Source organism: Mizuhopecten yessoensis, unplaced genomic scaffold (assembly GCF_002113885.1).
Source record: "Mizuhopecten yessoensis strain PY_sf001 unplaced genomic scaffold, ASM211388v2 scaffold1405, whole genome shotgun sequence".
In the NCBI taxonomy this organism is placed as follows: domain Eukaryota; kingdom Metazoa; phylum Mollusca; class Bivalvia; order Pectinida; family Pectinidae; genus Mizuhopecten; species Mizuhopecten yessoensis.
This window is the reverse complement of record NW_018404030.1, coordinates 760,047-772,315: the sequence shown is the minus strand read 5'-3', so window position 1 is coordinate 772,315 and position 12,269 is coordinate 760,047. Positions and strand designations below refer to the sequence as shown.

Here is a 12,269-nt window from a genome sequence, read left to right as displayed (position 1 = left end):
GAGTTTTAGTAAACTTACCATTAAAGTATAGCGTGACACCAAGATAATTAAAACTATCAACAATTTCTATTACATTATTTTCAAAATAGAATTTGTCATTTGAACTAACTCTACCACCATTTCGGAATACAACGATTTTTGTTTTCTCTATGTTGACAGATAATTGCCATTTATCACTATATAGTTTCAAAGTATCTAACATCTTCTGTAACCCAGAAGCTGACTCTGAGAAAAGAACAGTATCATCAGCATACATCAACAAAAACAGAGAAATATCTCTTAGAAAAAGTGCATCACATGATGTATTAATAAATTCATTCTCCAAATCGTTTACATACAAAGAGTAAAGGAAGGGAGATAACCCCTCACCCTGCATCAAGCCTTGCGTGCATGCAAAAAAATCAGATAGTTCAGATTTGTATCTAACACATGACCTTAACCCTTCATAAAGGGACTTCAAAATATTCAAAAATTTACCTCTTATACCACTTTTACACAGCTTCAAAAACAACTTATTTCTATTCACACTATCAAACGCCTTGCGATAGTCAACAAAACTGCAGTAGAGCTTGCGTCTTTTAGCAAGCACTTTTTTTATTATTCCATACAAGACAAATATGGCGTCGTTGGTGCCATGACCAGGTTTAAAGCCGAATTGGGCATCAGTGATAATATCAAATTGCTCCGACCATTTTAGTAATCTATTGTTTAAAACACTTGTAAATAATTTGGACAAGCAACTAACCAACGTTATTCCTCTATAATTGTTCGTATCGTTGGGGTCGCCTTTTTTGAATAATGGAAAAATTATACCTTTCGACCAACTTGATGGGAATTCCCCTTTATCGAGAATAGCATTGAATAATTTTGAAAGAACTGGAATAAAAACTTCTTTAAATTTAACGAAAAATTCATTCAACATGTTATCGTTACCAGGTGATTTGCCCAGCTTGGCGTTAGTTAAAACATTCTTTATTTCATCTTGTAGAATGGGACTATCCAATTCGTCATAAATAGGTACATTAGCGTCTGCAGATACGTTATCAAAGATCTCGTCATCAACAATACCGCCGCATACAGTTTTAAAGTGTTCAAAAAAGTCTGAAAGATCCAGATCACTGAGACAACAACTAGATTTGCTCTTGAAATAGTTATAAAATAATTTTGGATTTTTCCTGCGCAACAAACTTATACGGTCCCCTTCCGAAAGGAGGTACCTACGTTTGGCTAGTCTTACATTACTGTATGTATATAGTATGTATAATACACATTTCAAAACTTCAGATTTAAGTCATTGCCATTTTTAGCTCACCTGCCCGAAGGGCAAGTGAGCTTATGCCATGGTGCGGCGTCCGTCGTCCGTCCGTCCGTCTGTCCGGCGTCAACTTTTTACTCTAAACAACTTCTTCTCAGTAACCAACAGGCTTAGGATGATGGTATTTGGCCAGTAGCATGCTGGAATCAAGGGCTACCAAGTTTGTTCAAATAAATGACCTTGACCCACTTTCAAGGTCACAGGGGTCAAATATGTTAAAATCTTCAAACAACTTCTTCTCAATAACCAAAAGGCCCAGGGTACTGATATTGGGCCTGTAGTATGCTGGGAGGAATAGCTACCAAGTTTATTCAAATAAATGACATTGACCCACTTTCAAGATCACAGGGGTCAGATTCTTAAAATCTTCAAAGGACTTCTTCTCAATAACCAAAAGGCCCAGGGTACTGATATTGGGCCTGTAGCATGCTGGGATGAAGGACTACCAAGTTTGTTCAAATGAATGACCTTGACTCACTTTCAAGGTCACTGGGGTCAGATGTCTTAAAATCTTCAAACAACTTCTTCTCAATAACCAAAAGGTCCAGGGTACTGATATTGGGCCTGTAGCACGCTGGGATGAAGGGCTACCAAGTTTGTTCAAATGAATGACCTTGACCCACTTTTAAGGTCACAGGGGTCAAATGTCTTTAAATCTTCAAAGGACTTCTCAATAACCAAAAGGTCCAGGGTTCTGATATTGGGCCTGTAGCAAGCTGGGATGAAGGACTACCAAGTTTGTTAAAATGAATGACCTTGACCCACTTTCAACCTAATGTCCTTGTTCGACATTCAAGGTCACAGGCATCATATCTTTAAATCTTTTAAGAGGTTCTTATGAATCAAACACTGATATTCTGCCTGTAGCTATATAATAGTCCACTTTTAAGATTACAAGTGTGAGATTAATACCAGGTGAGCGATGCAGGTCCACTGGGCCTCTTGTTTAATGTTGACGACAACATAAATCTTTCATGGCCATTCTTATGAAAAATTGCTTTAATTCCAAATATTCATGAACAAGAACTGATACAGTTGCCATGATTCCAAATATTCATGACCATTACCTACAAGAACTGCTGTAGTTGCCTTGTTAATGGCCATTATATAAAATCACACATCTTGCCTAAATCAATTAATGGCCATTAAACAAAAAAGGGAGGCACTTAATGACCATTATTTATCAAAGTTTTCTTTCATGGGCAATACATGTACCCAGTTAATGCCCATTATCATACCTCAAACAAAAACTAATGGCCTTGAAGTATTTCCCATGAGGGTTTTAATGCCCATTATAGTAATTTGTAATGGCTTTTTAATGGGTATTTCCGTATATTTGCCAAAGTTAATGGGCACTCATTAATGGCCATTATAAATTTCAAACAGGAATTAATGGTGTGTTCTAATGGGTTTTTAATGGGTTGTTAATGTGTTTTTAATGGATTACAGTTAATAGTGATATCATGATTTATATTAGCCGACCATCATCATTTCTGAGGGTCATCTTGGATTTTGACATTTCAAGAATATTATCACTATTTCCCAGGAAGTACTTGACAGGTCCTTTACCTATTGCAATGATCGGTTCTATTTCTTTTACTTTGAGTAATGTAAATCTTCTTCTTTAGTAACATAGGGCCAGGGTCCTGATATTTCCCTACCAGGAATCTTTGATGGAGTGCTAATTCAAGCAAAATATTCTAAAGAACTATAACGTCTAGAGCCATTATACTTTGGTATGTTATATAGACCAGCATTGTACAATCTTTTTCTTCTTAATTTGTGTTGAGGTGAATATATGGTTAACTTTGAGAGTAGGCGAATGTAAAATGTCAACATGGACTTTAATAAGTAAATATCTACAAGAAGCCTCTTTTTCAGTTCCATTATATAAAGACACTGGGTCCCGATAGTCAGCTAGGTGGCACAAAGTTCTGTCATATACATGACCTTAGCCTTCTTTCAAGGTCATAAGGGACATATATGTCAATAATCAATTAGCCCAGGGTCATTATATTAGGCTGGCAGAATGCGGGATTTAACAGTAAGTGAGATCAAGTTTGTTAGAAACAATATTATAACCTTGACCTACTTCTCAGTGGGTTTTCCCCAATTAGTATATTGTGCAGAAAGATTGTAAAGTGTTTTTCTGTGGATTTTATCAACTCTAAAATAATATTTGGCCTGTATCTATCAGGTGTGTTTAAGCAATTGGAAACTTTGATTATCTATATACAGGTATAGAGTGATATTATATACAATCCACTTTAAAGGTCACAGATTTGTTTGCCAACAGCACTGAAAAGTAGTTGGTTGGTAGTTGTGTTGTAGTAAAGGCCTATTTGGTCTCGAAATTATAATCCTGTAAATATGTCAAACAATCTGCAGTCTAGACATTTTACTTATAATCCTGTAAATATGTCAAACAATCTGTAGTCTAGACATTTTACTTATCCTGTGAATGTACACATCTTTAGCTGTTGGTAATCATGATAAGTTTCTTTTGTCTTTGATGTCCATGTCATTGTCATGGTTACTAGATATACTAGTTGTTTGGTTACAGGTGTCACACACTGCTGTACTGTAGTAGTTTGACTTTGTCACACCCAAACCCTGCCCACAGGACATCTTCCCTGTCTATACCTACAGCCCGTGTACAGCCTGTGTCTGTGTGTATGACCCTGAGGAACTCACCACCTCCACTGATGAGTAGGACCCTGTAGTTGTAACAGTCCCCTATGATCAGGTTCCCCACACTGTCATACACCACATCACAGGGGTTAAATTGTTTACCTCCTGATTGTGGTGTTGGTCTATATGTACTGGGGATGTCACCTCTATATACTAATAGCTCCTTGAAATCAGTGTCCATCACAACAACACGTCCCTTTTCATCACCACCATCACTTTCATAACTGAAATCAGCGACTGCCACATTGTGAGTGACAGGACACTCTGAGATCTTGACTGGTGAACACATTAATGGTTTCCCAGTCCCTTTAGCCATAGTAGTACACACCATTTTACCATCTGTGGTAAATTTGGAGATGTGTTTGGTCATCCCTACAATGACATGGTTACTGGCTGTAACACATATACACCTGGGTAACTTCTTGGTACGAAATCTGTGTGTCAGTCGTCCTGATGCCAGCTCAATGATGTTGTTGTCTCTGTCACAGACCCACAGTGTGTGTGTGGTGGGTGACAGACTGATGTCATAGATCCCGACATTGTGTGTGACCTTCTGTATTACTTTACCCTTCCTGTCAAGGAGAGTTAATGTTTCATTACATTTGGTCCACACCTGACCATCAGTGGTGGGACATATAGAACCAATGTGACATGGAGACCTCCACTCCTCCACTACCTTGGTCTGTGGTAGAAGTTTGTATGTTGTCACTGCTTTCTTCACTTTTGCTCCTGACTGTTGTTGTTTTTTAGAGGGCTGTCCTTGATCATCAGATGTTGAGACTGACCGTTCCTGGTCAGTTAAAGTTTGACCTTGACCTGACATGGTTACTTTTCCCAAGGCTTTTTTCAAGTGATGTTGAGGATATTCGTTCGGAGTGAAGTTGGCAGTACCCAGGACAGGTTTTACAGGAAGACTGTGTGTAGGAGAATGGATCTCACAAAATGCATCATAAATATGTATGTGTGAACCACGCTGGAGAGCTGCTTTACATTCTTGAATTTGTTGTTTGAGTTGTTTCTCGTACATCTCCAGGTCCTGTTTGTATTTCTTTATGAGATTTGTATTATCCTCTTCCATTTTGTGATAAAGAGAAAGTGTCTGAGCTGTAAGCCTGTCCAGCTCTTGTTTTAATTTATCTGTTTGCATTTTTAACTTTTGTGACAGCTTCTCAAAACCACTGGTGTTGTCTTTAAGGAGCGTATCAGCAGAGTTGATGTATTTTCCAATTTGTACAAGGTCATGTTTTTCTGTTCTGTCTATGAAGTTTTTAATGTCTGGTTCTTTCTGGGGAGTGATTTCACTTAGCTCACAAACTGGATGGATTTTGTGAATAGAAGAAAGGCATTTTGGACAAACCAGTTCCTGACATTTTTCACAATAAAATTTTAGTTTTCTCCCCTGGTGGTGAATACATGTGGTCTGACCTTTAATACGGAGAGGCATTTGGCTTATAGGGGTTGCCATTTTGATGAAAAGCTTAATTATTTGTTGAAGTCTTGAAGATGTTTGTTGTTATATAAATATATTGTTATCAGTAAACACTCACAAATAAGAGTTTGTCATGTAAAGAAATGAAAACTTGACTTGACTGTCCCATCCAGTAGTATATGTTTGTTCAACTTATAGCAATGTAAAAACACTGTAGAATAACAACCTCACGATCACTGATGTCACAGGATTACTGTGATGATGAATCCAAGTTTTCCATTCAACGCTCCAGAATTTTCACTTACATTGTCTATATTTCTCCAGCCCTGGGATTCACAATCACATGATGAACTTCCCTTTAGCTTTGCTGATAATTCTGTCACTTTCCTGCTGACATTGTAAATGTTTTGATCAAAACTTGGAAGTCATATGTTTGGCTGAAATCTGACCGGTAAGTAATATCAAATCCATGGCAGTGTGTAGATCTACCTGTTTAGACCTGCAGGTGTGCAGAATAAATAACTTCCCTGTTGAACGACAAGTAACCAACAGACATACAGTGATAATAAAGCAATAGATTGTGTACTAGGTCAGTGTAAGTTGTGTTTATAAACCGTAGCATTTACATATCTGGCGTGTATTGTCTAAAATGTATGTGTAATTCGGTAATGTGATACCTGTACCTAAGGTAGATATACCTCTGTATTGGGTAATAAGACATACCTGTATATATGTATTGTAGGTATAGGTCTCTATATAAATAATAACGACAGTTTGATCCAATATTGGAACTGGATCGTAACAAACAAATGTTGGTTAGATGGGTATTACTTAATTAGATACGTGTACATGGGCAAAGAAGTAATAACGACAGTGCCGACAAAGAAAGAAGTAATAACGACAGTGCAGACAAAGAAAGAAGTAATAACGACAGTGCCGACAAAGAAAGAAGTAATAACGACAGTGCAGACAAAGAAAGAAGTAATAACGACAGTGCAGACAAAGAAAGAAGTAATAACGACAGTGCAGACAAAGAAAGAAGTAATAACGACAGTGCAGACAAAGAAAGAAGTAATAACGACAGTGCAGACAAAGAAAGAAGTAATAACGACAGTGCAGACAAAGAAAGAAGTAATAACGACAGTGCAGACAAAGAAAGAAGTAATAACGACAGTGCAGACAAAGAAAGAAGTAATAACGACAGTGCAGACAAAGAAAGAAGTAATAACGACAGTGCAGACAAAGAAAGAAGTAATAACGACAGTGCAGACAAAGAAAGAAGTAATAACGACAGTGCAGACAAAGAAAGAAGTAATAACGACAGTGCAGACAAAGAAAGAAGTAATAACGACAGTGCAGACAAAGAAAGAAGTAATAACGACAGTGCAGACAAAGAAAGAAGTAATAACGACAGTGCAGACAAAGAAAGAAGTAATAACGACAGTGCAGACAAAGAAAGAAGTAATAACGACAGTGCAGACAAAGAAAGAAGTAATAACGACAGTGCAGACAAAGAAAGAAGTAATAACGACAGTGCAGACAAAGAAAGAAGTAATAACGACAGTGCAGACAAAGAAAGAAGTAATAACGACAGTGCAGACAAAGAAAGAAGTAATAACGACAGTGCAGACAAAGAAAGAAGTAATAACGACAGTGCAGACAAAGAAAGAAGTAATAACGACAGTGCAGACAAAGAAAGAAGTAATAACGACAGTGCAGACAAAGAAAGAAGTAATAACGACAGTGCAGACAAAGAAAGAAGTAATAACGACAGTGCAGACAAAGAAAGAAGTAATAACGACAGTGCAGACAAAGAAAGAAGTAATAACGACAGTGCAGACAAAGAAAGAAGTAATAACGACAGTGCAGACAAAGAAAGAAGTAATAACGACAGTGCAGACAAAGAAAGAAGTAATAACGACAGTGCAGACAAAGAAAGAAGTAATAACGACAGTGCAGACAAAGAAAGAAGTAATAACGACAGTGCAGACAAAGAAAGAAGTAATAACGACAGTGCAGACAAAGAAAGAAGTAATAACGACAGTGCAGACAAAGAAAGAAGTAATAACGACAGTGCAGACAAAGAAAGAAGTAATAACGACAGTGCAGACAAAGAAAGAAGTAATAACGACAGTGCAGACAAAGAAAGAAGTAATAACGACAGTGCCGACAAAGAAAGAAGTAATAACGACAGTGCAGACAAAGAAATTTGTCAAATGTTCAGGGCGATCTGCCCCTTTATCACGACAGAAACATGAAAAATTACATAAATAAACAGAAGTTACTTACATAAAATATTCTGTTGTAATTGCATATCCCCTAGGTAAGCTTGTAACCGATGGCTAACTATAGTAAATATTTCATCGTGTATTCGTAAATTATTATACAAATCTAAACAAATGTAGTGAGAAAATGCGTACGGGGACGAACCAACTCAACCAATTATAAAAATGAGGTCAAAGATGGTAAATGTGGTGAAATGTGACATATGAACTGAATAAAAATGTTGGTACGATCGTAATAAATACGAATAAACATTTTGTTTCGATAAAAAAAACAGAAAACCACACTAACATTTAGTGCCAAAAATGTTGTGTACAAAATCAACTTGTCAAACACAATTTTGTCCATAGAAATCGAAACTCGCCCCAAAATGGACCACTAACAATTGCGTCCACACAAAAACTCGCCCCAAAACTGATAAAAAGAAATACCATAGAAAATCAAAATATAGATAACTTCACAATAGATAAAGATTTATTGCAGAGTTGTACTTGTTAACAGTTTAACAGGAAATATGAAAAAGAGTGACAAAAGCAGTCTCTGCACGGCCCCCACATAAGTCGCCTCAATGGGTCAAGTATAGGGCACAGACAGTGAGCCAACGATGTTTCAAATAATAAGAAGTTGGCAAATAAACTGAAAATAATAAATGTCATAAGATAAATAACGTCTCCTGAAGTGAAAATGAGTAGGACCTTTGGTAGCCTAATTGTGACATACTCAGGTTAGCAGCCAATTTTGCTGTATATAACAACTGCATCAGAGCTAGTCTGAAACTGTTTTGTATACATGTGGCAGATCATTTTTAGCTCACCTGCCCCATTTAGTGCAAGTGAGCTTATGCCATGGCGCGGCGTCCGTCGTCCGTCAACTTTTCCTAAAAATTGCTACTAGTCAGAAACGACTGAGCAGATTTTGACCAAATTTGGGCAGAATTATCCTTAGGGGAAGGGGAACAAATTTTGTATAAATGGTGGGTCTGGCCTCCCTGGGGGCTGAGGGGCGGGGCCCAATAGGGGAAATATAGCAAATTCTTTAAAATCCTTCTTCTTCTGCAGGAATGAAAGGATTTGTTCCATATTTGGTCTGAAGCATCTTTGGGGGAAGGGGAACCAATTTTGTATAAACCGTGGGTCTGGCCACTCAGGGGCCTGAGGGGTGGGGCCCAATAGGGAACACATAGTAAATTCTTTCAAAATCCTTTTCCTTCTGTAGGAATGAATGGATTTATTCCATATTTGGTCTGAAGCATCTTTGGGGGAAGGGGAACCAATTTTGTATCAACCGCGAGTCTGGCCCCTGAGGGGCGGGGCCCAAAAGGGAACACATAGTAAATTCTTTAAAATCCTTCTTCTTCTGTAGGAATGAAAGGATTTGTTCCATATTTGGTCTGAAGCATCTTTGGGGGAAGGGGAACCAATTTTGTTTAAACTGTGGGTCTGGCCCCCGAGGGGCCTGAGGGGCGGGGCCCAATAGGGGAAACATAGCAAATTCTTTAAAATCCTTCTACTTCTGTAGGAATGAAAGGATTTGTTCCATATTTGGTCTGAAGCATCCTTGGGTAAAGGTTAACCAATTTTGTATAAACCGTGGGTCTGTTCCAATTGGGGCCTGAGCGGTGGGGCCAAATAGGGGAAATATAGCAAATTCTTTAAAATCCTTCTTATTCTGTAGGAATGAAAGGATTTGTTCCATATTTGGTCTGAAGCATCCTTGGGTGAAGGGGAACCAATTTTATATAAACCCTGGGTCCGGCCCCCCATGGACCTGAGGGGCGGTGCCAAAAGGGGGCAATTGTGCTATATTGATTTAAGCGACTTCTTTTCTGGAACTTAGAGATAGACATCAACCATATTTGACTGGAAGCATCCCTCGGTAGTGGAGATTCAAAATTGTACAAATGGTTGGGCTGACACCCAAGTGGGCTGAGGGGAGGGTCCAAAAGGGGGCAATTTGGCTATATTGCTATTAACGACTTCTTCTTATGCCATGGATACTGATCATATTTGGTCAGAGGCATTCATGGGAGGCAGGGTTTCAAAATTGTACAAATGGTGGGGCTGACCCCCCCATGCTAAGGGGTGGGGCCAAAAAGGTTTATTACTTGGAAATGGTTGAGATCCCCACGGTATAACCATATATACAACTGTGGAGTATAAAGAGAAGCATGCACATTTGCTTCCAGGATGGCCTAGGGTCTGGCCCCACCCTTTGAAACATAGTCCCTAGGTCATATCTTTGAAACGGTTGAGATCTCCACCCCAGAACTATATATACAAATGCTTGGCATAAAGAGACAAAAGTAGTCATGGTATTAGAATAGACCCTGGGGTCTGACCGAACCCCTAGGGACCTAGTTTCTTAGTCACAGCGTGGAAACAGTTGAGATCCCCACCCTATAACCATACATATATGCAATTGCTGAGTATAAAGAGATGAATGCACATATGCTTCCAGGATGACCTTCGGGTCTGCCCCACCCTTGTAGACTTAACCCCTGGGTTATAACTTTAAAACGGTTGAGATCCCCACCCCAAGACTATAAATACAAATGCTGGACAAAAAGAGACGAATGCAGTCATGATATTAGAATTGATCCTGGGGTCTGGTCACAACCCTAGGGATCTAATTTCTGAGTCACAGCTTGGAAACAGTTGAGATCCCCACCCCATAACCATGCATACATTAAATTGCTGGACATGAAAAATCTAATACAGACATACTACAAGAATTGGCATTGGGGTCTGGCATATTCCCTACGATCTCATTTGGAGAATATTTTGCCATCGATTGCTTTGATATCCAGGTGAGCGATACAGGCCCTCTGGGTCTCTTGTTGATCTACTAGGTATGTTGAATTGTTCCTCCTTTAACATCAATTACTCACAAATATTTCATATTTTTAGCCCACCATCATCAGATAATAGCGCTAATCCTCAGAAAGTAATGGATGGATCTCTCTCAAATTTCACATGAAGGTTCCCCATGGCTTCTGGTTATGCATATCAATTTTTCAGACTGATAGAAATATCAAAATGGCCTGCTGCTACATCTATAATTGATTTATTTAAAGTTTGTTACTTGTATTTCTCAGAAAATACTGGAAGAATCTGTCTTAAATTTGATAATTATGTAGGTTCCCCTTGGTCTAAGTTGTGTTAACTATTGAGACTGATCAGATAAGCAAAATGGTTGACAGGCGGCCATCATGGATTTTGACAGTGATTGTCGGTTATCGCTAATCTCAGGAAGTACTTAAGGTATCTTCCTCAAATGTGATATGTATGTTCCCCTTGGTACTTTGTTGATCATAAAAACAAGATGGCAGCAGGAAGAATTTAATAGTTCTTTCTCATATTGCAATGATCAGTTCTATTTCCTTCCCATTAAGTACTGTACCAGTAAATATGTAAATATAAGACAAACTTACCTTGAAGGTTTTCTTTTATATACAGCAGTATGCGTTAACTCAAGGTGCATTAACTGTTTACATGACTCAATCAAACAGATATGAAGAAAAAAGAAGAGAAAAGATGGAACTGACATAGAACAATGGCGATGGTACAGTGATGGGTGCCAAGATTCCTCTGGGATCTCTTAGGCTGACAATCAAGATATTAAGAAAGTAATTCTAAATCAGAATCAGCATCTTAAGTATGTATTGAGTATTGAGAAACAAATCTATCCTCCAAGTTAATTCCATTGTTTGTTACAGTGGTAATGAGATGGGACTGGTGTCAATGTGGACGGTGCCTCAGCGGCAGTCGACAAGTCAAACACAGATCACACCATTCGGTATCCGGAGGGAGACAGTGTATGAGGTAATTAATGAAATCAGCTGGAAAAGCTTTTCTATTCCTGTTTATGTACTTACAACTTTGGAAGGTGTAGAGTTATACTAATTTTTGACATGTTTTGGACTTAACTGTCTTGGCCAAAATCTTCAGGTTAAAGTTTGGGTTAAAGTTTTGTAATGGCTCACCGTTCACTTAATAATAGTGTTAGGATGCTGATTTTATGTACACAAGTTCTTTAGGGGTCTAGCATTAATGTTGTTTAGTGAAAGTCGAAAAATAATTTATTTTTTTTTAATTTTTTACATGTTTTGGACTTAACTATCTTGGCCAAAATCTTCAGTTTAAAGTTGGGTTAAAGTTTTGTAATGGCTCACCGTTCACTTAATAATAGTGTTAGGATGCTGATTTTATGTACAGAGGTTCTTTAGGGGTCTAGCATTAATGTTGTTTAGTGAAAGTGGCAAAATAATTTTAGTTTTTTTGATTTTTAGCTCACCTGGCCCAAAGGGCCAAGTGAGCTTATCCCATGGTGCAGCGTCCGTCGTTCGGCGTCCAGCGTCCGGCATCCGTCAACTTTTTCCTTTAAAATGCTACTTGTCCTGAATGGCTCAGAGGATTTTGACCAAATTTGGTCAGGAGCATCATTGGCCAAAGGGTTCTCAGTTTTGTATAAACGGAGGGTATAACCCCCCTGGGGGCAGAGGGGCGGGGCCAAATAGGGGGAAAATAGGTAAATCTTTAAAAATCTTCTTCT

The 12,269-nt window shown here is 38.3% G+C and overlaps 1 protein-coding gene across 4 annotated transcripts in view; it reads left to right on the top strand.

Moving 5' to 3' along the window:
* LOC110461619 (probable E3 ubiquitin-protein ligase HERC1) overlaps positions 1 to 12,269 on the top strand; it is a 153,254-nt gene that overhangs the window by 100,089 nt on the left and 40,896 nt on the right. For all 4 annotated transcript variants that reach the window (XM_021515182.1, XM_021515163.1, XM_021515171.1 and 1 more), the window contains one exon: positions 11,434 to 11,539. In XM_021515182.1, the coding sequence (XP_021370857.1) occupies positions 11,434 to 11,539 (106 nt within the window). The remainder of the gene's footprint in view (positions 1 to 11,433; positions 11,540 to 12,269) is intronic.